Genomic DNA, 27,736 nt, shown 5'->3' on the forward strand with positions numbered 1-27,736 from the left:
TAATATATTTGTTGTCTAAAATTAATCTGAAAATGTCTAAGTAAAATTAACTTTCCAGCTGTACAGTATTACACCTACAGAACTTGAAACTTACCTTTGTGCTTGAGTACTATAGCTGTTATCATAGGAATCATAGCTTTGTTCATCATAAGCAGTTCCATAGCCATCATCATATTCCTGAAAGGATACAAAAGAAAAATAAAATATTAACCCCCAAAAAACTTCACAAACAGTAACTCAGTAAATATGAAACTAAATATGAAAGATTATACTCTCCAAAAACAAACATGACATATGTACACCCTAAAATGGCAAAATCTTTATGTTCATAGAGACTAATTCCATGCATACCTAAGACTATACGGTAACTCTGAAATTCTCATGAGCTACTGGCAGCAACACACTTTGAAACAGAAGTTTTAGTTCAACATACTGCCTTGTGCAGAGAACAGTACAAATGCCTCATGTTCACACATAGTTGAAGCACGAGAGGCGCGGAGCTTCGAGAGTTCTAGGAAGTACCTCAGATAGGAACCAAAGCATCTGAGTAAAAAACTGTGGACTTATGTAACTGATTCTTTATTCTGGACACCAAATTTAATACTTCTACCTAGACATACGAGAAAGCACCAGTAAGAACCACAGCTTTACTTCAAATGTCTCCTGCATACTCTTCAACCCATGGGAATTTAGCAACTCTTAAATAAAACACTGAAAGTAAGGAATGTAATATTGTTCCTCCTAAAGATTAAGAATATACTGTAATATTGCTTTTCCCAACAGTAGCACTGCATTTCAAGCTGAAAAAATAAGCTTCAGCTACATGATGTACAGAAGTTTAATATGGAAATGGTTGACAATGATGCTGGGCTTTCGTTAAAAGATGAAATGTGGAAAAATAAAGAATTGCTGCTAATTTACTACTGGATAACACAATGAGCTGAACTTAGCTAAGCTAATGATCAGTAAAAATGACGCTTCCTTGGTAGTGATCCCTCATAAGGAAGAATTAGGAAATAACTCGAAGGCCTCAATGAATATTTAGAAGTATCTTGTCCAGTTTCACCAAGTGAGAAAGCCCTCTGAAAACAAAGGGAGCCAGAGAAATGAAGATCATGTAACAGTGCATAAATTATGTTTTCTGAGAAAGTGGGCATCAACCCTGATAATACAAGAAAAAAGTATCATGAAAGAACAACCTCTCTCCTAGAGAAAGAAATCTTATAAAGAATCTTTCAGGAATAACTGAAAACAATAAAAACAACTACTTCTGACAATTAGATAAAGATCATCCAATGCCAGTAGAAAACATCTCCAGTGATCTCAATCTGACAGCCTGCTATATACTGGAAGGAAAGCCTTCTGTAGCAGAGTCAATGACATCCTCAAACCAAATAAGAACTGTGAAGTTGCTATCTATGAGGCTTTTTAGAATTTTCCCTGTCATTTGAAATTGCTTATGTGGAAAACCAAGCAATCAGGCCATCAGTGCTGCTTCACCACTAACCAGTGAAGATTACTGTGTCCCAGCAGTGATTAGTAGAAGGATGTCTATGAATACCTGCAGGTAGAGGAAAATGGCAGCCAATCCCTATTCTGGAAGAGGAAACAAAGATTCCTCCAATTGGGAAAAGAAATGCACGCCTAAAATGAAAAGGAAATCCATTGTTTTCTCTTTCATCAACTCACTGCCCAGAAACTAAATATTAAAATAGAGTCTTAGCATTTTCTTTGCCCAGCTGATACGGATATGAATTTTCTTTGACGCACCACACACTAAGCCCACAAAACCATTGCCTCTTGGCACTTAATTATGAACAAGCACTTTATTACTTATTGATGCAATGCACAGACATCTGTTTACAACAGAGTCATTGATCAACAGCAGAAGCTGTCTGAGTCGATGTATTTGCCCTGTTCCAGAGCACTTACATGAAATTTGGGCTCCCCTCATAGAATCTACCAACTGTGAAAGCTCCAATCCTAAGAGGGACTCCCAGATTTCAAACTATGTGCACATATCAGTGATGACAAATGAAAACATAAGACTGAAATTAATCTTTTAACATTTAACAGGAACTGGTCCTATTCTTCACATTCATATCGACTAAAAGGCATAGAAAAAAAAAAGGGGGTGGGGAGTGGGGGGAAAGACTGCTCTGAAGCTATGGTGTATCTATAACTTCTCACAGACATAAGAACAAATCAGAAAGGAATGGACTTATCACGTTAACAAAGCATAAAAAACAAAATGAAAGCAGAACTTCGGGATAGCCCATTTTTTTGTATTACACTTCAGTGTCTGTTGTTACCTTTCTCTTCCACAAAAAGTTTGTTTGGAATTCATTACTGCTGACAATTGCACATGCTAATTTCTGCAGTAGTGGATCTAATATCTTTTTCATTATTATTATTTTGCTGTAGGTGACTAAGCTTTGATTGAAAAATAGCTAGATTCTATTTTTTATAAGTAGGACTCCTATCAGTTAAGGATGATGTTGCTTATTACCATAATCTGCTTAAATAGATCAATTTTAGTGCTGTATTTACATTTAAAAAAAAATCCAAATTTACACTAAAAATAAACATCCCGTGGTACATGCTGCAAAAATAGAATATTTTTGTATAACTGCTGATGACATCTTATGAACAGAAAATATTCAAATTTCAAAATGTCTTTATAGTGTGCACTTGAAATATCAAGGGCACAGGGGCAACTGAAGTCTCTATCAGAGCATTCTGTGAACTTGGTCTGATTTGGTATTTTGTGTCAATCACACTGGATTTGAAGTTTCCCTTTCAGGAAGTCATTAACAAGGCTGGGCAAAGTAGAGTATTCTCATGCAATCAAAGCCACGCTATTTTTATTTTTGAAAAAAGACCTCTTGTAACTTCAATAAATGGCTCATTTAACATTAGTTGATACCCACGTGAAGGATTCTCAGACACCTGTATGGGAAACTGTTGATCACAGCCTGAACCTCTGATTAACCAGGTGAGGAAAGCAATGAGTCAGCAGAGGGAGCACAAGTGAAGGTAATTCAGCTGTGCTTCCTGAAGGGGTGGAGCTTGGCTCCACCTCTCCCAGATCTCATTTAAGGCTGACTACCACTAAGGCAGGATCTTTTCCATTTATCATAGATTATCTTCCTGTCACAATAATCTTTCAAAACATCTGTTTAACCTCTGTTTACCTATCAACTGTATAACTGTACAATTGTGTAACTGTAGAGCCACCTGACCTGTCTCAGGTAAAATAAAACATGCAAACATGAATATTAAGATTTGCAGATTAAGTAGAATTATAAGGCAGATGCTCTGAAATGATATGAAACTGTTCTGTAAAATCTCAAACCTTGTTTATTACTATCCAATTAAGCTAGCATCACTTTACTTTTCCTCTTAAAGAGAACTCATGCCTGCAGTTGTCTTAATGACAGTGCCTGCAACTGCTGTAATTCCAGAGAGTAGAGAGCAGCACAGAAATTTTTCATGGGCAGAATGGCAACATGTAAACATTCATCATTTAAGTATGTTAAACACTAAGTTACAGTCACGGATCAAATGGTAATAAAGATAACAACAGTGATCTTTGTCAAAACTTCTGTACTACCCCCAAAAAAATCATGAATTGTGCTGTCTTGCACACTTGCATTTCCTCATAATAACTGAGTACTTTAAACATTCTCTTGTTTATGGGGAATAGGAAATGGGGGCTTTGAATTATAACGTGCAAGCAGTGACAATGACCGATTAGTGGTTGGGACATGAAACTCACAATGTTTCATAGCGAGCATGGCAGACGGTGGCAAAAAAAGTGTAAAAATATCATTTTTGCAAGAAGGCCATTTGCAGTGCTGGAAAAAAAAAATAATTAAATCAATAAGAAATCAATTTCTCAGCTCATTCTCTGTAAGAAAATTCAGACAGGCTGGTATCCCTACAATACAAAGGTCTCTTGTTTCCTTTCCTCATCATTCTATGAAATTAATACTCACAGCAGTACTCTATCACCCAATGCTGGTGAAGTGCCTACATTTCAGATAAGAACTATCACATTCAGAAAAGTACTGAGTGCTTTGAAGGAGAAAGCACATGAGGTAATACCAGCATGAAGCAATGAAGAATTTTTTTAGGCAAATTAGAATGGTAAAAGGAAGCAACAGCTGTTTTACTGCATAAAAATGACATCACCTCATCATTTAAATAACAGGGAATAGCGAGCTATGAGGACAAACATGGGCAGCTAGTACCATCTGATGTCTGAGTGATAACAGCAGCAAACAGGTACAGGCTCTAAACTATTAGTTTGAACATTTCCATTTGTTTTCATTGAGGAGTCCATATTCAACCAGAACAAGCAAGGTGTTTCTGAAATGAGAAATGCACTGGTAGGTTCTGTTTCATACACTTTAAAATACAATAATAAAATAAATTAGGGAAGTCGCTAAAGAATATAGGCAGCAGCACTTAAATCATGACCAAATTAGTTGTGTTTCTTTGTTTTTGTTTGTTTATTGTTGTGGTTTTTTTCTGTATACAATGGCAGGAGCCAGAGTCAGAATCAAAGACTCACACCTACACAACTGCATCAAGTCACAAAGGTCCAAATAAAGATTAGCAGCTTGGACTCTGAATAATCGAGGGAAATATTTACATGCACAATACAGGCTGTATTTCAACCTCAACATAGGCAGGCAAGAGAAACTTTCCAGCTTTGTCTCCATAACATTTTACTGTTTCCACAGTCAAAAAAACATGTCTAAGTTCCTGACAAAAAACAAAAGGCTTTCTACAGTCTCTTTGGCCGATCCTGAAAATCCTAACAGTAATGATATACCAAAGAAAGAAAAAAAGGAAAATAAATAAAACAAGCAATGACTTGTGGGACTTAGCATCTTTAAATTTTTTTAAAACATTTATTTTTGCTTGACCTACTTATCAAGTAAAAGAACTCTGAAACATACAAAAAGACAAGAAACTGTGCTTTTTTGTTCTGAACTTCTTTTCCAAAAGCCTTACCAGAATTCACCCTGACTTTAAGTACTTCAGAAAAGCCAAAACTCAGTAAACACATTGCTTTAAAAATCAAGTGAGATTTCAGTGTAAACCACAGCATTATCCACAAAAGGGAACAGAAACAGAAAAGAGTATTTCTGTAATCCCCAGAGAATGAAGTTATGACAAATCCTTTTCCAGGAACTGAAAGCTTCACTAAAAAAAAAAAAAAAAGCTTAAGTAAACAAGATCTGAATTTAATTTGATTAAAATGATTACAAATTATAAGGAAAATGTCCAAATTCAGAATCACAAAATAGCTTGGATTGGAAGGGACCTCCAAGTTCTAGTTACAACCCCACTGCCCATTGCAGGCAGGGTTAAATGCCCTGGCAAATCAGAACGTGGTCTAATTCCTGCAAAGTGAGACAAAAAATTATATTGGAACTCAGTGCAGTTAAAATTTTAATCCTTTATAAAATCTTATGACTTCTGTGTTTGCTCTTTGTGTAATATTTTGCCTTGCATCCCAAGAAATTCACTTGTTCACCTGGAAATAAAGACTTCATATTTTTCATACGGTATACAAACATTCTGCTGCCACTCCTGACAGATCTTTCCTTTTCAACAAACAGCAAGTGAGCAAATGAATGCTAGTGAGAAGGAATTCAGGTTTAAATGCAGTCTGCCCTGCAAAATCAATACAGCTCCAAGAAATTGCTCTCACAGTATGCTCTGTGTAATCCTCACTTTCAGTTTTCTGACAAATTTGGTGTGATCTCAGTGAAGAGATGCAGAAAGGATACTTACAAATCAGAATGCTGTGTTAAATGGTTGAACTTCAGAACATCTTATCAGCTAGACTCCACACAGCCCCTGAACATCTTACACAGTGGATATTAAGACACCCAGTAAGTACTGAAGTCACCTAACACAAGATTATTGGTAAAACATTCATTGTGGCCTCAATCCTGTTTATATTCAAGAAGCGTCAATCTTAGATACCTGGTTTAACTCTCAGATTGCTCTGTGTGGAGCCAGGAGTTGGCCTCTATGATCTTCATAGGTCCCTTCCAACTCAGGATACTCTATGGTTCTGTGACTGTTTATAAAGAGTTCTTTAGGAATTGGCACATACACTCCTCTACTCTTTGCTCTAAACTCATCACCATTACATCTGGCATTTTCCACAGTGGAAAAAAAGACTTGATATTACAGCCAATACTCTGCATCTGCAGAATTGAAGTTGAATCCTGGAGATTAAGCCTGAGAGAATTTGAATAAAATTTCTAAGAAGATGCACTACAAAAATAGGTTGATCAGCTGAAGGGGCTCTCACCTGGAAACATTAAGGCTTTGCATTCATTCCTTTCACCAATGTATACATACATATTTTATAATCATCACTGGGCTGTGAAATGGAGTCAGGACTTTTGTTCTTAGCCATCCAGCCAAACATCACCTGTAAACAAATCACTCACACCTCCTCCTTTTAATCCTTCCCACAGAATTCTTAAGAGTCCCTTCCCAAATGGAAAGAATGGAAACCACAGCTCATAACACTGAGAATGCCAGGACAGCCAACAGCATGGTGATGAGCACATGCTCCCCAGAGAGAACGGAGGAAATGTGAATATCTTCAACAGGAATCTCAACTGAAGGCCTTCCACTGTTTTCAGTGGAACCAAGCTTTCAATTAAATGAGACCTACAGCATTACATTTGATCTTTTTTGTGTAGATCTTGTTATCCAGAATGTTATTACGTCCTTTGAGTTTTCCCCGTTCCTTGCAGGGAACAGTACGAGCATAGCCTCACACTATCAAAGTGAATGTAACTTGTATGAGTGTAGCCTTGTAGAATAGACTTAGTATGACAATTAAAAGCTGTCAAGCATGAATTCAATCTGAAGCACCAGTAAAACCAATGTATTTATGGAAATACCCACAAGTGTATGCTTCACAAACAGTAAACTTTAACCATTTCTAAGATCACCCAGAAACAGATGCTAACTTAACATAGATTATAAAATTCCAATTTTGAAATTCGTTATGGGCACCTATTTCACACTGAAGTGTTCTATATTTCTTTGAAGAAGGCTGCATCTTCAAATTAAAATAAATAAATAAATAACCCCCCTGTAATTGGCGTTTCATCTTATTCTGTAATAAGAAACTGAATTATTTCAATGAGAATGCATTCTACTTCAAACAGTAACATTGTGCATGTGGCATTAGGAAAATCTTCCACTAAGGTAACCCTTGTCTGAACATAAGAAGAAAGCATCACTAAGCTGTCAGAAACAGGACTAAAGCTCTGCAGTCACTCCCACACACAAGACGGAACATTCAGAACTAACTGATTTCTGAGGTAGTGCTTAAGAAAGTCTTGTCCATAATTTACTAGACTGCCAAGTTATTTTTTTGGTTCAATAAACAATGTGCTTCAAGTCCATGTTTAAAGTTCAATATTTAATGCCTAAGAACTGATTATCAGGTCAAGTAAATCTCACGTTAAATTTAACACATTTAAAAAAAGAAGTTGACGTGGCATCATAACAAATATATTCAAGCAGTACAGAATGGAAAGGGAATATCTGCAAAACATTTTTGTGCAAACAGAATAGGAGCAAATAAAAATCTAATCTTGAGCAGCTTCAGCCACATTGCTGTGTTACTAATTTGGAAAAAAGCCTCAACGGTTTAAAGCTGGTGGGATTCTGTTACTTATTTCCTGCTTATTGAAAATTATGGAAAAGATTAAAATCTCCAGGTAGTAAAAAAACAATTTCTATTCCTTATCTTCATGGAATAAATAGGCAACTTAAAAATACACGAAAAATATTTTGACTTACCTATTGCATGTTTGGTTCTGTAAATACAGCAACTCTTGATGAAGAGAACAGCATCCCTGAGACTATCTGTAAGTGCTTCTATAAAGCCAGCAACCATCTAGGATGTTTTCCCTTATCCAACTATTATAAAAATAATCCTGGACATCATTCTACCTCATACCAGGCTTCCTCCTGACCCAAACATATGAGGATTTAGAAACGGGAGGTGTATTAGCCTTCTGAGAAAGTTTATCACACCAGAGCAGAGAGATTAGGACAGCCATTATAAAGCTGGCTAGCTGCAGAGTCCTGAATTTTTTCCTATCGCACAAACTGATGCTACAGCTATTAAAAAGACAATGTTAACACAAGACGATAAGGAGCTGTGGTTTAGTAGCTTCAAAAACTTCATCACGGTACTAGCAATATGGTGAAGTCGAAGAGAAATGTGTGCTGGAGTCGAATACCATACAGAAGTGAGACTGGCAAAAAATAGAAAAACTATACTGAATTGGAAAAAAGTGTGCAGATATTGCTGCTATTCCAGTACTTCTGTGACATCAGCAGAGAAGGCCACATCCAGCATACGAAAGTGTTGCAGGACTCTGAGAAAGCCGACTGAGCAACGAAGGCAGTCTACCTCTGTGTAGAACCCTCTACAGAGTTAAGTCCTTGCTCTAAACATGGGACAGATCATCTATTCCTGCTGATTTTGAGCCCATATTAGCTACCATCTCTGACAAAATCAAAGAGTCTTTGCTCCTGACATCACAGAATCACAGAATGACCCTGGTTGGAAGGGACCTCAAAGATCATGAAGCTCCAACCCCCCTGTTGGGCAGGGCCACCAGACTTCCATGTTTACTAGATCAGGTTGCCCAGGGCCCCATCCAGCCTGGCCTTGAACACCTCCAGGGATGGGGCATCCACAACCTCCCTGGGCAGCCTGTTCCAGGACCTCACCACTCTCCTAGTAAACAAAGAATCATTTCAGTAGTGTGAAATACTGCCTCAAAATTCACCCTTCAGATTTTTCAGACTAGTGTAGGTATTTTCAGTTTGGATTTATTTTTACAGATAGTTTCTTAAGTAATAGAAGAGAGGAGAGAAATTAGGATAGACAGGAGGAAGAACTGAGTAAATCACTGTTAAATGCTATAGATTCATTGGTCTGATGTGTTAAGGACTATGAAATAAGTCACTAAAGGGAGTGACAAAGAAGAAACTGTTTATGTGACTCAATGATGGCCTCATTTTCTGTCACATCGTGTACACAACAGTATGTTAGAGAAAAGGGCAAAGATTTTATGTACTGAAAGCTCTGCATCATCTTAGATTATAGAATTACAGAACAAAGTGTTTGAAGGCTTCATCCAGTATACAGCTTGCTTCCTTCCAAAGAGTTTCACGCTGTTGTAAAGAGTACAGAGTACGGATATGTTTGTCTGTGGAAATGAAAATTTTCACAGATCTTTGTGGACGTTCCAGCCCACAATGGAAATGTTTCAAAGGTTGCTCTGTAACTTGTGTGGATATCTGGGTCTCTGGGATTCGGAAACTCTGCCACAGATGCTGCTTAAATAGCTTCTTAATGATACTCACAATCTATTGTCCTTTCAGCAAACTGTGACACCTTACCCAGCTTGGATATTCCAGATTGCAAAAGAGCACTTAATACTTACCAGAAATTAGTAAGCAAAGACTGAAATAGGACTCTTATCATGTTACCTTATTGACTAAAATATACAGTTATGGCCCTTTGATTATATGCTAAAATTGGACAGGTGGATGAAGTATCATGCCTTGACACACATACAATAATCCCATGGTTCATGTTTTCATCAGACTTTTCTAGCAAAGCTCTATTCTAACAAAGGTGGCATAAATTCTGATAATTTTTAAATGAATCTGCTTGCACTGCTTCATCAGTTACAGCATAATGTATTTACCATTGCTCAGATACATGGAAGATAAGTGAACTAGTTTTAGAGAATGTTGTTGCTTTTTAGCAGCTGTATAACACAGCACTGTTTTTATATGTATTTCTTAACATTCTCTCAAAAGAAACATACATCAGGAGAGCAATTCAGAAGGCTGTTACTTCCATGCCGTACAATCGCTACAAACAGGCATTTAAAAGTAAGAAATTAATCAGGTTTACTTTCTACCAAACTGCCACCCAATCTACAACGCATGGTCTAGAAATAGGCAGAATTGATATTAAAGGACTATCAGGACTAACTGATTTTCAATTCTTACGATATAACCACCTACCTACTCAGATATAGCCAAGGGACATTTGGATAGGTTGTTTAAGAACAAGGTCTCATAATACTAATAAACTACACTAGTTTATGCTTTATTGTTCAGGTATGTAAAAAACGTTCCTGTTAGCAATATTAAACTTGTACCTTCACAAAGCAACAGTACATAGAACTTCATGTTTCTGGTTAACAGACAGCAGTTGAGATTTGATTTGAAACTTTTGTGGTAAGACAGAAGGTAGGTAGAAGAAAGGTTTTCATAAAGTAGGAGAAGACACCTGAATAGAAAGAAACATTTTCTGGAACTCCCAAGCTCTGTTTTTGCAAGTTTGAATGAAGAGATATAAAGTCTGGACAACAGAATATGCTGTAAAAAGGGCACATGGAGTTTAAAGATATATATAACATCAAAGCTATTGTCCTTAAAAATATTTTCTGTTAAGACATTTTTATTACTATAGTTTTAATTTAATAATCTTTTTTTCTTTATCCCACTATTCTGTAAGTTCAGTACAAATTAAATTTACCCTTACAGTTCATAACTGTAATTTTCAACCATATACAAAGCATTCTGCTATGTTTAATTTTTAGTGCAGTGAAATCAAGACAAATATGTAAAGATGACAGAGGTGCACTGGATGATTATGGTAAAGTTCTCTGGATCAATTCTGAAGCATTCATAAAACCATTTTAATTACCTAATCACTGAGCAAGCACTATGGCTGTAAACACAGCTCTGGGCTAAAGAATAGAAATTACTCTAAGTTCAGAATTAAACATCTACCAACCACATGGGTCTTCAAATTTTTTCAAAGCAGAAACCTAATACATTGAAGAACTATGTAAATATTTTTCTGAATGCACTGTAAATGTATTTATGATCACACATAAAACCCGAAGTCTGAGCAATATGAAACTGCTCAAGCCTGAGAGGGCAATAAGATTATCACATTCTCCATAGATTCTGGATGTAAGGCTTCATTAGGTACTAATGAAGAGGTTCTATTGGGTTCTAAAGCAGTAGTTGGGCCCATTCCTTCAAAAATCCAAACAGCTCACATTAATAGCTCTGAGAACAGCTCAACTTACATATTCACCGTATGTCTCCTGCGCCGGAGGTGGTGGCAGAGGCCGGTAGCCTGCGGGTGGAGGTACTCCTCTTGCTCTGGGCGCTAGAAGTCCACGGCTACGACTGACTGGTCCTCTACTGGGAGGCACTCCTCTGGGTGCTGGTGCCCCTCTCGGTACTCCTGCAGGTGGTGGAGGGACTCCTCCACGGCCCCTGTGAATACACGGATTACTTACATAAATATCCTCCTTGGTAGCTCTCTCAGTAGCTCCCTCCCACAACAGCATGACAGCTGGGCTTTGCTACAGACAGACAAAAACTATGAAAGAGCCATTTCAGTTTGATATATTTCTGTATGCTTTAATTCAATTAAATGCATTATACAGTAAATGCTGGAAGATTAAAAACTAGCCGTATGATTCAGTGATGAACTTCTCAGTGGTTTGAGCCATTCTCTTTGCTGATCACATACGAAGAAACACTTAATCGACCATCTTCACTAAAATTTGATTTACAGCATGTGAAATCACAAACACAGAATATCAAGTTAATTTGAACCTGTCAAGCTATTTCATAATCAGATCCCGCACAGAGGAATCAGTCCCATCTCACTTCTCATCCTGAGCAAGCTCCGAAATGCAATCCAAAGATCACACTGCATGCAAGAGCTTGGATGAGTCAGAATAAATGATTTTTCTCCTGGTTCTAAAGAAGTGAATTCCAGCTGTTGCAGGAAACTTTAAGACTTGTAATAAATGCATAAAGTGTTCAATTGGACACAACCTGTGTATGTATTCAAGGACAAGAAAAAACAGTAGTATATATATATATATATATATGTATGTATTTAAAAAATTCTGAAGAATTAATAGAGGTTATCTTGCAGCCCATTGATTTCAACAATTCTATATTTGAATTACTCCTACATTTCCATACTGAAATAAAAAGTCAGAAACATAAACAGGGTCAGTTTGCAGAATTATTTGACCCACTTACAGGCGGAGTTCCCTCCTGCCTTCCTATAGTAAAGGCAGATCCCTAGAAGCACAACTTGTCAAGTTTGCATCAATTATCCTCTTTTCAACAGGATGTCTAAACTACTGCAAATAGACATCTCCTATTTAAAGGAGTCCATTTTCCTCCATTTACTATAATTGAGTTTAAATGACTGCTCTGTAGGCATATTAGACTTAAAACACCATCATTGTCTAATATAACAGTTACATAGAAGAAAATGAACAAAAAATCTTTACTACCTTCTCTACACATCAAACCATTATCAAATTTCCAGAGTAGTAATTGGATGAAAATATTCTGTCCTGATTTCAGTAGTTATTTGCAACTTCACCAATACTGTAGAGTAAGATCTAGGTCTACTTTTGAGATTTCCTATTCCATTTAAATTAAATTACATAAAGATCTTCTAATGATACCTAGTTAAGGTCCCTTCCAACCCAAGTTATACTATAACTTTTTTTTAATTAACTTATTAAAAAAAAAAAAAAAAAAGAATTACTATTTTAGCAGAGAATTCTTATTTTAAAAACTACATAAATGGTAAAAGAATGCAGAAATGTAAACATCTGCCAAGATCAGCATCTAATTGCTTCTAATTACTGATCAAAACACAGAGAGTAAATGATTTAAAGCTGTGCTTATTACTTGATTTTGGCTAATCTGTAGAATGCCTCCTCAGGACAAGGTACCAGCTGCTTATTTGACTTCACTGAAGTGGGAGCAGGGGTGAGCAGTGATGTTCCCAGACACAGCCTGCTGAAGTAATATAAAAAAATAGCAAATATGACACTTTCCAAGCGAAGTCAAAGGAAAGGGAAGTGAGTCTATTGGCATAGCCGTCTATTGGTATTGTCAATACCAAGTTATAAAAAAAAAAAAAAAAAAAAAAAAAAAAAAAAAAAAAAAAACCAGTCAAAAAACTCAAGAATCACAAGACAATATTCTGCACTTCACGTTGGGTATAAGTGAAAGAAGGAAGAAATTGGATATGCTGAAAAACATCTGAAGGAAGAAAAAAGTACAATTTTTAGAGCCTGCATCAGTTTATTCTTGGAGAGGTATTATAACACCAGATACACGATTAAAAGGCATCTTTTGCAAAGTTAACAGGACTGATGTAGTGATGGTGGGAAATCATACTTATATTAGAATACCACTTATATAAAGGTTTTCTGAGTTCTTGAAACATGTACGAACAAGCTATGAAGTACAGTACTGGGCTATGCCACTCAGATGTTAACTGCAACAGGCTGGGAAAGACTATAAAAAGGTGCAGATATGGGAAACCCAATAACTGGAGAGTTCAATTACAACCGTGCAGAGTGAGCCTATCAGGGTATGATGTAAAAAGCTAACTTTAGGAAACTAAAGAAGGTATCAGGAACTGAAGTTTGACTGACAGGAGCAATAACAGAAACTGATATATAATACAGAGGAAACTCTTGAACACCAATCCTTGCACGTCTTTACAGAAAAGAACACAAGTTCTATTATTGCTTAATTTGAAAGTGGGAAGGTAGATAAATTGTATTTGAAAATATGAAAAATATATAAGAGCAAAATGTGTACACGCAGCATGGGAAAAATTCCAGAACATCCCATGCTAAGTCATACCAAATACACAACTGTAGTCAAAAAAAGAAGGCCAGTGGAGCAGAAGGAGAGGTATTTAAACAGGTGTCACTTGAAAAGCTGAAATTGAGAGACAGAGACCATTAAAATAAATCTAAAATACTCAAAACCATGTCAGGTTAAGGCATTTTTGAAAAGCCTAAAACAACTACAAGTCATTTGAACACTCTGGAATCAGAAAAGCTGCCAAGAGTCTGAAATCATCAGTAAAGAATATCTGTAACATCCATTAAGTTTTTTGCAACACAATCAAGAAAGAATGGACAAGGTCCTAAAACAGAAGACTTCTCTTATTGGGAATGCATTGGATGCTGCAGCCAACTGTCTTAGAAAAAAAGCTACAGAACATATAAAGCAAGTATAGTATTGTACTATCTTTGTACAAACAGTAATATGAGTTCAGAGCCTTAGCTCCTTGATCTGGAGCTGAATGCCGAACTGAATGTCAAGGAAAGAAAATAGCAACCAAAATTCAAAGCAGTAAACTAAGCAGGTGCTGTTAGCATATGTGTGTGTATTAGACATACAGGCACAGCTGTACATCTCCTAACATCACACGAAGTAACAGGTTTGGAGTTATTCCTACCAACAGAGCATTTGTATTTAACACAGACCCAGTGGGTCAATGATCCAGTGAAAAAATAAGCTACCTTCTAGAAAAAATTAATAGTGAATAAATAAAACACTACTACGCTTATTTGCCATTGTGTTTTCTCATTTGCAAGGGACAGTACAGAACAATCTAAATATAGGAAAAAATTAAGTAGATTAAGGCACTTTAGACTACAATTGGGAACTGAGGACAACATAATGCGACAGAATCCAACAGAAACCAACAACGGATCAGAAGTTATATAAAGAAATATTTACCAAGCATTCTCAAGGTAAGAACGAGGGGATAGGAATTAAGAGGGATTGTATATTAAATCAGATTGCCTTAAGGTTTGAGTTGTTGTAACTGCTCCTACAGTGTATGTTCACTGAATCACAGAGTGGCTGAGGTTGGCAGGAACCTCTGGGTCCATCTGGTCCACCCCCTGCTCAAGCAGGAACACAGAGCACAGTGCATAGGATCAACTCTAGGCAGCTTCCAAAGATCTTCAAGGAGGAGAACCCACAATCTCTGAGCAACCTGTGCTGGTGCTCAGTCACACACAGTGAAAAAAATTCCCTTAATTTCAGCGGAAGCCTCTGAAGTGGTCATTGTCTTGATTACTCCTATTTATGATACTGCATACTTGCAGTACATAAGCACTACAAGAGACAAAAGTTTGCCTATTTTGCCACATTTATGAGCAAAACTCTACTCCTGAGTATTAGTATGGTAACCAGAATCCCCCGCATTTCTCTGGATAAAGAAAATTCTACTCCTTAAGTACATATATATACACACATACATAAACTGTATTATATATACCCTAACACTAAACCCTAATGCTAGTATCAGTATTATGTACTGAACAGTCTGCAACAGATAATAATAGCACTTAAGCACACGCCAAAACTAGCTTGTAGCAGGTGCTGTGAACATGACCTCCAGACATATTCTGAAGAAAAAGTGATGGTCTATGCACTTGAGGCCACTGAGTCCTGTTATCAAAGAAATACTCTGCCCTAAAACATCACTACAGCCAAGCACGTTATTGTTCCACTTTTATTACCAGCTTTGTTTAGATTTTCCAGACTATAAGTCTGACAGTGGCGAAACAAGTGACAAAAAACTGTGTATTTAATGAGGATGTAAATTCAGGTGTTTAAAGTAAGAACTGATCTTATTCCTAGAGCTTGGTAAATTAAGCTGTAGATTTTTCAGGGAACAAAGTCTTTTAGTCCTATTCCCACGGCCTAAACTAAACAAAACATCACAAATATATACATAATACATAATACATACATATATGTATATATATAAGAAAAAATATATATATACATATATATATATATTATATATATTTGGTACACTAATCTGTACTCCAGAATAATGCGTGAAAGTAACACAATTCGCTCATTATGTCATGAAATATATTTGGTTGGAATCTGAATAACACCTCATAATATCCTTCTAAAAATTATTCATACTTGCAATTTAGCATGAGAAAAAATCTACAAGAAGAAAACAATGCGTATGAAGCAATTTTCTTAATCTGCTGTTAGGAATGAAGAATGAAACAACAGTCCCTTCAGAAAATCATTTCACTTTGCTACAGCGCTATCTGTACAAATAGTATAGTAATTATATAACTTTACTACATGAAAATCCCGAAGTGCACCTGACTGTGTTCAGATAAAAATAACTAGAGCACTGAATCTTGTAATTTATTATCTTTTGCTTTTTGACTCAAGAGTGTGACAAAGGAAAAGCACTTTACTGGTACCATTCAAAACCAGGTTATATTATTATTAGACTTAGAGATGTGAACATTTAGCAGTAATTTACAGGTAGTAGTATATTTTTTGACTGCCAATGAAGTAGTACTGTACCAGCTCATACAACTTAGATACATTAACACAACTATTCAAACACTTTTGTCATCATATGCAATAATTTTTATAATCACAACTACTTTATAGTAGCCTTAAATAATTTCTATGACTTATTTACAAGAAGTAATTATCATTGTTGACCATTACAATCAGCTTCTATCTAGCATGTCCTACCAGTTTCCCTTGGCAATAACCCTGCTGTCTCTTCACTTATCAACATATTTTCATCTAATTACATAACGGATGCTATTACAAGCTTCTCCTTTCATTCAATGGCTATATGAGTTAGTATCTCTGATTACAAAATCACAGCTCAAGTTTGTACCTTTTTGTACTTTTAGTAAAAACAAATTTAATTAGTACTTGCTATATAAAGCTCCTTGTCAGTATCTGATCAACAGTGGGAAGTATATATAAGAATGGATCCAATATGAAAACGCTTGTGAAATTTAGGACTAGCTTCCTAAAACGTTATTACTCAGAGACTAAATGCCTGAAATTCCTTAATTTTAACATCCATAATTCCATGCATCTGCATTATTTTAAATGTAAGTCAATCAGCATAGCATTATTTTGTCAAAAGGCATTGAAGCATTCTTTTATTTGAGCACAGACACCTAGTCAATGCTCCTCAAAGAGGTAATTTTGTCTAGGTTTTATAGTAGACATCTGAAAAGTAAGAGTTCCATTATATTATTTTTAAGTGTGAGCACCAAATTATTGAACACTTCAATACCCAGGTCCCCAGCACAGAGAGCTAGGATTCCTCTGCCTTTTCATCATTATACCATTTATATGGCTGAGGGTAGAGAAGCTTTGCAGAGGCATCTGAATTAGATTAGGTTGATTGGCTGAGTCCAATTGCATGACCTTCAAGAAGGGTGTCAGGTTCTGACCTGGATCACAACAATTCCATGCAGCAGCATAGGCTTTGTAGTCAAAAAAAAATATATATATATCAAGGCAAGAAAACCTGCAACTATCTGGAAACAGCGAAATAAAAATCATTAAGAAATGACTTACCACATACAGGAATACCTGTGCACAAGCTAGAATTTTATATGAAAGGACAAGACATTAATTTCTACAAAGAGAAATTTTCGTATGGAGCTAAACATACATGTAACAAGTTGTCATAAAAGAAGGCACTTGATAAGATACGTTATCTCCAGTTTATGTCTGATAAGGAGTAAAAAGGCAAAAATTAGTATTCAAGTGAAACTATTCATGAATAATGTATTATAGAAAGGTTTAATAAACTGGGAACTTCAACACAGTTATCACATCCTCATTAGGATGTTGTAGGAATTAAGACTGATATTATAAAAATATTCTGCAGATTATAAAGAGAGGTTAGAACTGATTTTTTTTTAGACTTCATTTTAGAAGTCTTCTCAGGCTGCCTACTACTTTGAAGATATGCAAGTAAATTTTCTTATCCTGAAAGCTTTGCCTCAGCTTCTCATATAGGTCTCACACATGCTTATTACTCAAAATGCCTCATCATGGGAAGGAAAAGCCTTTAACAAAGTCTTATTTCAATGAAAATATTACTCACTGAAGTCAATTTGTGCCAAAAGGAATGACAGTGTTACAACTGAGTCTGAGAGCTTGAACTCAGTGGCTATAGTACTATTGCTACCATTATAAGTCATACTCAAGTAATCTTTTCTGCTAAAGCAAAGCTTCAGTTTCTGAGGGGAAAAAGAAGAAGCAAAGTTTAAGAAAGTCTTTTAAAAAAAGGACAAAAAAAACCCCACGACCATCTTTCAGTCTTGTTTGGATCACATGAAAAATGGAGAAGACAAGTATAATTTTTAGCTGCCATCTCCAAATCTTACAGTAATTAAATTTACATTTACCCTGAAGATACTTCAAGAGCATGCCAATTCAATGAATTGCAAACAACTGAGAGATAGATAGCAGTATATATGCCTTGCATAAAAAAGGTGGTTTGAAAAAATAATTTAATGAAGAGGGAAATAGTGATAACTTTTTATTATACTGAAATTCTCAGATAAGTATGCTTGTAGTAGGTACTTCATAGAGGAAATTAGTTATGAGGAACTTCAGTGAGAAAGATGGAAGATCAGAACAAACTACTTATATTCGGTATCTCTATGGCTTGAAAAGGTAATTCAGGTCCCCACTGGCTCAATTCTTCTCTTTGGAGTAAATCTAGGTTAAGGATACATTAGGAATGAGAAAACATGCAAGAGAACCGTAAATGTCTGCACAAAGACCTCAGTATCTGTAAAAAAAGTTCTGATAGAGATATATAGAAAAGTTGAAAACAAGGTACTTAAATGAAGTAAATCAGCACACAAAAATCATCAAAATCAGTTAAGATCTGATTTCAATATTTTTTTACAGCTGATTACAGTGCTAAAGATGGGAACCTCAAGGTATAATTACCACTACTTTGAGAAAAATTAAAATAAAAAGAAGGAGAATAGACATGTTTATTTAACATAACTCAACTAAGAACAAATCAGCAAATCTGTGCTGCTATGGAGAAGGCAGTTATATTCCAAATTCCCTAAATTAAGGTCCATTCTGTATTGTGTTAGCAATCATTGTTGGGACACACAGAACTATAAACAGATTATAATTTTTCAGTACTTCTTCTAACATGCTTAAGCTAAAACAGAACACTTCAAAACACTACCTGAAAACCATTCTAGAAGCTACAATGTCAGTTTCAAGCTTGCTGTAAGGAAGATTCATAGTGACATGATAAAGAAAGCAGAACATCAGGGTAAACCATTGCACTTAGCTGCAGCAGTCACAATCTACTGTAAAAGAAATGGTTATGGAGTTTATTTAGTTTTGTTTTCACACTTTAGGACTCAGGACTTAAAGCTGTCATCCCAATAGTTCAACAAAGGCAGGGGGTTTCCAGAGCAAAAACAAAACATCTCCCGTGTCAAAAAACAAAACAAAACAACCAAAAGAAGCAGTAAACTTGCCTATTCTTGGATCAAGCAGAAGCTCCTTTTTATGTAAAATGCTCCAACGAGAGATGCCAAAATACAAGTTCTACCTCTACAACATATCCGTAAGACAACTTAATCACAATCTTGAAAATTGACTGTGATACAATAAAGAATAGGAATGCATAAATTCCATAGATTAGAAAAGTCCCTCTGTAATCTGTAAGTCAAGGACACCTTTCAAAAAGCTGTGAGCTCCACAGGGCCAAGCCATCGATCCTACACGTGCCAAAGGAGCAACTGGAAGTTAATGGTTAAGTGAACAACCACAGTAAGACCGAACATCTCCTGTGACGTATAGTGTTTCTTCAAATGTATCATTCAAGTTTCATAAGATAAATTTCAGCACCATTGTTAATTCAGCCTAAATTGATTAGATGATCTTTGAAGAGTCAAAGTTATTTCTTTCTTCCTATTTTTTGGGTGCTAATGTACATTATATAGATTGTTTTGTTTTGTCTTTTAAATGTTTGAAGGGATAAGCCCAAAATACACACATACAAATGAAATTCCATTGCAGCTGAGACATCTACCTGGTCAAAGCAGGAACCGGTACTCCCCTTGATCGAATAGATGGCTTTCCACGAACTACTGGAACCTCTGCATTTTCTGAACCACCATTCAAATACGTTAACTCTTGAAGCTGTGCCTGTCTGATTTCATCATTGTAGTCCTGAAACGAGGGAGGGTAAAGGGGGAGAAATAAAACTTTTCAACCACCATACCAAGTTATAAGCAGCAAAACAAAGCTCCTTAAAGGGCTTCCTCTTAAATGAACTTCCCACTGAAAAGTTTCATACCCAGAAGAGTGCTATAAGCATATTTCTAGAAGAAGTTTATGCATTAACTGCAATTTGTGCTCAGGTCATGTTTTTCTTCCCTACTGCACATTACCTCCAGGTAGGTTTATCACTTAAAATGTGAATGTTAAAATGCTGTAGACGACAGGTGAAAATAAAATAGAAAAATCAAGGTCTTGTACTCTGAGCTGAGATCTAGCCTGTAGTTATTTAAGATGGATAGCCCATAAAAAGCAGGAAACGTCTACTGCCTAGTGTTGTAGTGTGGTACAGAAGAAATGCACTGTTATGAAGAGCCCCCCATGAACAAGGAATAGATTAACCACCTATGCTCTTAAAATCAGGAGTTAAGGAGAGAATAAAAAATGAAACTCAATCAAATGTTCACTGTTCTCTCAAAAAAAGACCTCAAAAACCTTCAGTTCTACAATAAGAAAGGGTGGATAAACTGAAGACAAATTATTTGTTTCTTATTCAGTACAAATCTTCCTTCTACAGAAAAAAAAACTGAGGTCATTTACATGGAATTAATATAGTATTTCTCAAACCCATAAGAGTCTTTTCAAGGGACTTTGTGCCAACCTCTAAAACTGGCATATCACAGGAATAAAAGGGATAGCACAATGAACTCTTCAGAACTGAACATATTTTACTGTCATTTCCCTCCACCTTAAGTGGAGCCAAAGAATTAACATGCTGAAGTGAAACCAAAGATTCATTTTATTCAGCATCTATACATATACAGTAAGTATAAAAATATTTATAGTTACTTTAAGAATGAAGTGATACTTCTGATAAAAATCGCTCTTATCTTCTGCAAATCTTTCCATTTCAAAGAAGGAAGGTTTATCCAAATACTACTGCTTTTCCAATTCCGTTATGAAATCAAAAGAGCTTCATCTCTCCCCAGAAATCTGATTTTTGTTACAATTAGGTACTATGCAGATACCAAATGGTGATAAGACAGCCTTTCATTGGAGAACTCCTGAAACAATGCCGCACAGGAAGATTAATACTTCTGTAAATTCGAAGATCTCAATTATCCTTGGAACATTCTCCTTCACTTAAACTTCTGCTAAGAAAATACAGGTTTTCCTCTACACGCCATTTATGAACCACTAAACTGAGAAATCTGGGGCACTATACAAGCATTTTGTCTAGCTACTGTTTTATAATAGGATCTGAAATTTAAATCACAACTGCCCCTTTGAGATCATTCTCTAAATAGCATGAGAAACCAGCTGGCAGAAGATGAGGAATAACTGGAAGACTGAATCAACTGAACTGTTTCAAGAACTGCATATAAGAAGTGTTTGAAATATAGATTCCATTGTAAAACCAAAGCCTGAAATCCAACGAAGTCACACTACCACAAGGAAAAGGCAAAAAGCATTGCTCTGATAACTACTGAACAGAAATCCAGAATGAATTCTGGGTAGATTAGAATCAAGCACAACACCTACAAGTCTAGCAATCGAAAATGCTATTGACTATAAAGTCTGACAAGAACAAAGCGACTGAGTAATTTAAAGGAAAGGAAGAGAATATAGCAAAAGACAGATAAGAGTCAAGGCAACTTGATGAGCACAGCCAAAAAAAGACCAAAACATCAGAAGCTTTTATGTCTTCCTTTCAGTCATTCTGAAAAAGTTAGACTGCTGCAGGTGTTGAAGGCTCACCTTTAATGTAAAGGTGCTTGCCCATGATCTAGAAAAAGTTAAGTGACCTGTAGTATTTTATCATATTCAGCTGAAAGGATATTTTGTATTTTACGATTTACCACCATCTGTGATTGCATATTCAGACCTTATCTGGAAACTGAAAAACTTCCATAAATCAGGATCAGTATCTAATATTGGAATGCATAGTCAGCTGGCACTGTTCAGAACAAAAACTGAGGTCATATATTGAAATCAGGTCTTCTTTCTGGAAGAAAACTGATAGTTCGCCTAGAAGCCACAGCAGATCATACAGGAAATAAAATCAAATAGCACTTGGCAGCAGTTAGCCCAATATTTATTACTTCTAGAAGGGACAAAGCCAGTCCTTATTACTTTATGGGGATAATGCTGCAAGCAGTTGGGATCAAGAGATTACACCTTTTAGAACAACTGTGATAAGATTACATTTGAAAAGCCAAAGGGAAATTAAGACACGATCTCATATTTCACAAGAGATCATGCAGTTCTGCTCAGTACAGTCAAGGCAATGATCAAAATGTGAGTAGAAATGTCTAATCAATAAAAAGAATTGCTCATTATCAGTCTAATTTTGCTGGTTTAATGGTAATAAGGGACTATAATTTGCTAAGTATATTTATTATGACATAAGGTAAATTAAGCTGAATGAAGAAATAAGATTTGTACAGGAATCAGACATACACTCTGAATTCTAAAGGCATTTCTTATCAAATCATGGGCATTTTCATCTAAAAACAGCTGTTTGCCCCCAAAAGCAGACAATCTCCTTACATTTTACTGAGAAGACACTTAAGCCTCCACACAAATTTGAATCATGTCAATATAGTAACCTGCTACATTAAAACGACTCAGCATTCCTACAAATATCCTGCTGGTTTTCCCTTACATCATCAGCTTGTTTGTCTGAATAGAAGTATATGAAAAGAGGTAAATATATGTAAAGAAAATCTACTTGGTACTCTAATACATATTTTTGATGTGGTGCTTGGTTATTTAGAAACATAACATAAATTGTAAACACAGAATAGTTTAAGTTAGATGTACCTCTGGGTCCATCTGCCTAATCCCTGCTCAAGTATGGACACCCAAAGCAGGGTGTCCAGACCCACATCCAGGCAGCTTTTGGAGATCTCCAAGATTTTTGTAGTCTCCATAGCCTTTCTGGGCAACCTGCACCAGCTCTCTGCCACTCTCAAAGCACGTAAGTGCTTCCTTATGCTCACATGAAACTTGCTTTGGTTTGTGTCACAGAGCAGTACTAAAGCATATGAACTACTTTTCATTAAGAAAGGTGCAAGTCAGAAGAGCCAAGGAGCACACAGTAAACTGAAGTCACTTGTGGAATTCCAGTTTCATGGATCTACTGATGCAAAGTGAATTCTCTAAAATACATATGGTAGTGTTCTCAGGTCACCAGCACCGTTTGCTTCACCCTAGAGTAGAACTTGCAGCTCCACTCAAGCTGTAGTAGCCATACAGAACAGGCATCAAACTGTTCTTCACTACACTGACTAAACGTTAAGTACCTGTACTACTGTCACTCCCGGACATGCACTTTTGAAAAGTCTTCTTACCTAAATCCCCCACATTTCCAAGATCTTATACTAATCAGGAACAAAATTTAGCAACGTTATCAGTACCGCATAAAAAGAGAAGTGAAATCAATACACTTTGAACAAATACAGAAACCAAAGCATGCTCGTTCAATAAAACTGATTTCTCTGAATTCTGTGTAGCACACTTTCTAAACAAAAGAATTGCCTTGTACATTAAAAACTATTTTCCTGGGATTATCAAGATACGAGAATAATAACTTTAATGAACATCAAGATAAAATACCTTATGAACTGATTATTCTGCACCATCTTATTACTTTGATCAAAGTCTAAGAAGAAAATATAGAAATAAATACTAACTGGGATGAGAAACTTCTTGATTTCTTCTAACGCATGTCCCATTCTGGCATATGCTTCTGCTGGTGGAGCAAAAACTTCAATTAAAACATGAAGGTCATCATTTAGGTGGAAGTATTTTGCCTCTCCGCTTTTCCTCAATTCTTCCTCCTAAAAAGAACAGAAAAAAAGTGTGGTTTGTTTTGTTTTGTTTTTACTTTATCATTTCAAACATTTTAATGTGTTAGATTTTCTTTGGATGCATTTATGCTTACTGCCTGTTCACGTTTAGATATCAGCAACTAAAAAGCCGATAATTTTATACTTTTCTGACACACTTCAAACAAACCTGTTGCTAAATATCAGAATGTTATCAATTTGCTTATCAACCCTAGAAGCCTAGTAACCCAGAAAAGGACTCAGCAGCTCCTTCTCATATACAAGAATGTTAATACAAGGCAGAAAGCTTTCAGTTTTCCCCAAGTGCACCAGTTTTATGTAGAAAACAAAAAGAGAAATAAATAAGATAAAACGGAAAGCTTCTTTTCTCAAAGGTAACATCTTTAGAAATAGGTTTGTTCCAGTATTCCACAATAGCAAGATCTTTGCCAGTATTATTTCCATCTCTTAGTTTTAATGCACTCCTCAAATGCTTCTCATTTATTTTCCGTTCTCACTGAGATGGTGTGATGAAAGAATAAGTGGGCAGTGTGGCCAACAGGTTGAGGGAAGTGATTCTGCCCCTTTTCTTCCTGCAGTCATGAGACCCTTCATGCAATATTCTATCCAGCTCTGGGGTCCCAAGCATGAGAACATGAAATTTGAGCAATCTGGTTTAGTGCAAGGTGTTCCAACAGGGTAGGAACTAGACCTGTAAAGGTCCCTTCCAACTCAAATCACTACTGCTTTGAGCACTGCTTAGACAGCAATGACTAAATTGCTTGTTTTGGTACCTGCATTACTGTCAGATAGAAAAAGATGTGTAGTCTACCCACTGGAACAAACAAAGCTTCTGTCCACATTTTAAGAATTATATCATACAGAATGATGTAATGGCATTTTTTTTTTGTTAAACATCACTTTAAAGTTTCAATTAGAATTCTATGATTTTCTAGGAAATACACGCATTAGTCACATCTCAGAACTTGCCAGCCTAACAAGTAAGTTGTTAATCAGTAATTAAATTCTAAGCTCCACTTCAGTGCAGACTGCTGTTCCTTCTCATACAGAAGGAAAAGCACATAATGGTTTTATGTTTTTGGGAACCTTTAAGACCCCAATCCCCATGCTGTAGGCAGGGACTCCTCCCACTAGACCAGGTTGCTCACAGCCTGGCCTTGAATGTTTCCAGGGAGGAGGCATCCATAACCTCTCTGGACAACCTGTTCAGTGTCTCACCACCCAAACAGATACATCACAACAGTAAGAATGCACATATATATATTAAACTACAGATTTCTGTTGTCTGCTTGGGCTTCATGTAATGGATACTGTCACAATAACCAAATATCCTCTATTAAAACAACTGCATTGCATGTTGGCTTAGCCTGTACACAGCATCCTAAATCAGGGCTGTTAGTTTTTTTCCTTCTTGTACTTAATTTGCTTTCATCACCAGTTATTCTTTGCATATAAAAACAAATGTCATTAAACATTAAGTGTTTTTTTTCCGTGAAAAATCTCTGACATTATCCAGAAGTCTTTCTAAGGTGAAAACACTGTGATGTGGACACTATACATTATAAGCACTATTAGACTGATCTATAATGAGCCACTGCTAATGCCAGTTACTTTCCCAGGAACTCTTGTTTTGGCCTCAACACCAAATGTGACAACAGGCTCCTTACAGACAACAGACTCCATCTGAGTCCAATTAGTACATTTGATGGTTTTTATTTCCTCCCTGATTTTTTTTTGTCACAGGATTTGCTCATCTCTCCAAAAATTTTAGGAAGAAATTCAGGGATCTTAAGCACTCTACTGAAATAATCAACTCTTACCTTTGTCTTATCCCTCATAGAACCTTTTCCCAAAATAGACATCTTCGTCAGCGTTTCTTCCTGCAAGCGCTTTAAAGAATTGCCACGTGGACCCAAAAGCTTTCCCACAAAGTTAAACTGTAAGAAAACAAAAAGATATTATGACCACTCAATTTCTAAGCACAGAAACATGCAAAATTTGCTGAAACAACTTTTTGTTCTGGGTGCAAAAAAGCAGCAAGTGTTTAATCATAAATGACAGTCACTAAGTAGAAACGTATAAGACAGTTAACAGCATGTTAGGGACTGCCAGATGCCAAGTGAAACCTAGAAGTATCTGAACTCAAAGAACTTTCAAACAGCATAGATAAATGACACATTCAAGGCTGAGACCAGATGTGCTCAAACTGCAATTCAGTTTTTCAACAGTTGTTATCAGGTATATAACCATAAAAACAAAGCTGGCAGCAATCCCTCACAGATGCAGTAGCACCCAAAAAAAGTTTTGAAAATGAAAAAATCTGAATTGCCTTATGCTGCCTGTAAGATTTATGAAGTAATATAGCCTCTCATATAATATACCCCACACTAAAACACAGAAACAAACAGGGAATTAAATCCAGAATTTATATGCTTGTATTTTCTGTCTCAAAACAAAACAAACATTCTTTAAGGCATTTTCAACTGTTTCCTAACCTCTGTTATCACTGAGGTTTACCAAAACCAGCTGCAGTTCATAACCAGGGCAAAACACTATTAAAGAAACTAAGGAGAAGGTAGTGATGCACTACAAATATAAAGGAACAATATTACTCGGTTAAAACTCCAACATCTCCGTTTGCACAAAGCATCAAAACAGGCTACTGTGAATACCTGGTGCTCTTTCAGCCCAGAATGTGATTCAGAGGGAAGATAAGTCAAAAACACAAATTCTAAAACCCACCCAGAGCAGAGAAATAATAAGAAAGAAAATGTCTGCTTTCATTTAAGTATACAAAATTGGGTTCAATGGAACCAGAAGGCATGAGAGATCTGCATAGCACATATATTTCCAGATACCTACTGAGAGAAAAGGTACATAAATTGAATAGGTCACTTTTCTAAATCTACGTGTTGCATTTTGGAAAGTACATGAAATCTGAAGGATGGTTAGAGAAGATTTTAAGAGTAATTTAAACAGACACTATTTATTTATTTATTTTCAAATGGGCCTGTAAAAATAAGATACATTTTGAAATTTGTATGGAACAGCACTTACTGAAAGCATTAATTCATTCTATTATAAATAATACACAAATTTGGAGATTACTGTTCAGGTATATTTACTATACCCCGCAAAGCTTTATAAAACCATGATATCCACTAACTGTTACAATCTAAGGCAACCCACTCATGGTAACAGAGTTTTAGGCATAAGTGATAAACAACAACACTATAAAACAAATACCTTTAGACTACTTATTTTTCTGGCCTCATTTATGCAACTGTTTTTCACTTGTCTCTTCCCCTAGTACTGTATGATTTGAGAGCCACAATGGAGAGCTCATTAGAGCCCCCTATCATTAGAGGGCTCATTTGATCTCCCTGCTCTGCTAGACGAATCCAATAGTAGTTTACAATGGGGCAGTAGAAGCTCTAACAAACTCTATTGTTGCTACAATGGAAGCGTTGATGGAAAAAGAAGTCCAGCTCTGGTTCTCCTACAATGAAGAAAGACTACGGCTCCAGTTCACCTACTTCAATCTGAGACAAAAAAGAAATGCAAGCAATAAAAAAAGCCTATTAAAAATGAAAACGTAATTCTTCTCTCTTTAGTACATGCAAGGTCAATTCCTGACTTAGAAACAAGATACGACTGAATGTATGGCTATGGATGACTGGTCCACATAAGCTATTGAATAAGGCCTTTCATGAACTAGCCTTTTCTGAAACTAGCAGATCAAATCTCAAAAAATACTAAGGTGACATCTTAACTCTTCTGTGATGCCTCATTTTATTGCTCACAGGTTTTTTTATACACTGTCAAGGAAACAGACTGGAAACAGGTTGCCCAAAGGAATAGAATTCTGCCATGCT

General features: G+C 36.1%; 1 protein-coding gene across 1 annotated transcript in view; it reads right to left on the reverse strand.

Annotated features, from left to right (window-relative positions):
- The window catches only part of KHDRBS3 (KH RNA binding domain containing, signal transduction associated 3), a 76,975-nt gene that overhangs the window by 18,354 nt on the left and 30,885 nt on the right, over positions 1-27,736 (reverse strand). The window contains exons 4-8 of the mRNA XM_072328323.1: positions 25,682-25,798; positions 23,706-23,852; positions 19,823-19,962; positions 11,184-11,376; positions 95-177 (exon numbers count right to left, since the gene is read on the reverse strand). Coding sequence (XP_072184424.1) covers positions 95-177; positions 11,184-11,376; positions 19,823-19,962; positions 23,706-23,852; positions 25,682-25,798 — 680 coding nt within the window. The remainder of the gene's footprint in view (positions 1-94; positions 178-11,183; positions 11,377-19,822; positions 19,963-23,705; positions 23,853-25,681; positions 25,799-27,736) is intronic.

Source organism: Excalfactoria chinensis, chromosome 2 (genome assembly GCF_039878825.1).
Source record: "Excalfactoria chinensis isolate bCotChi1 chromosome 2, bCotChi1.hap2, whole genome shotgun sequence".
NCBI classification, from domain to species: Eukaryota; Metazoa; Chordata; class Aves; order Galliformes; family Phasianidae; genus Excalfactoria; species Excalfactoria chinensis.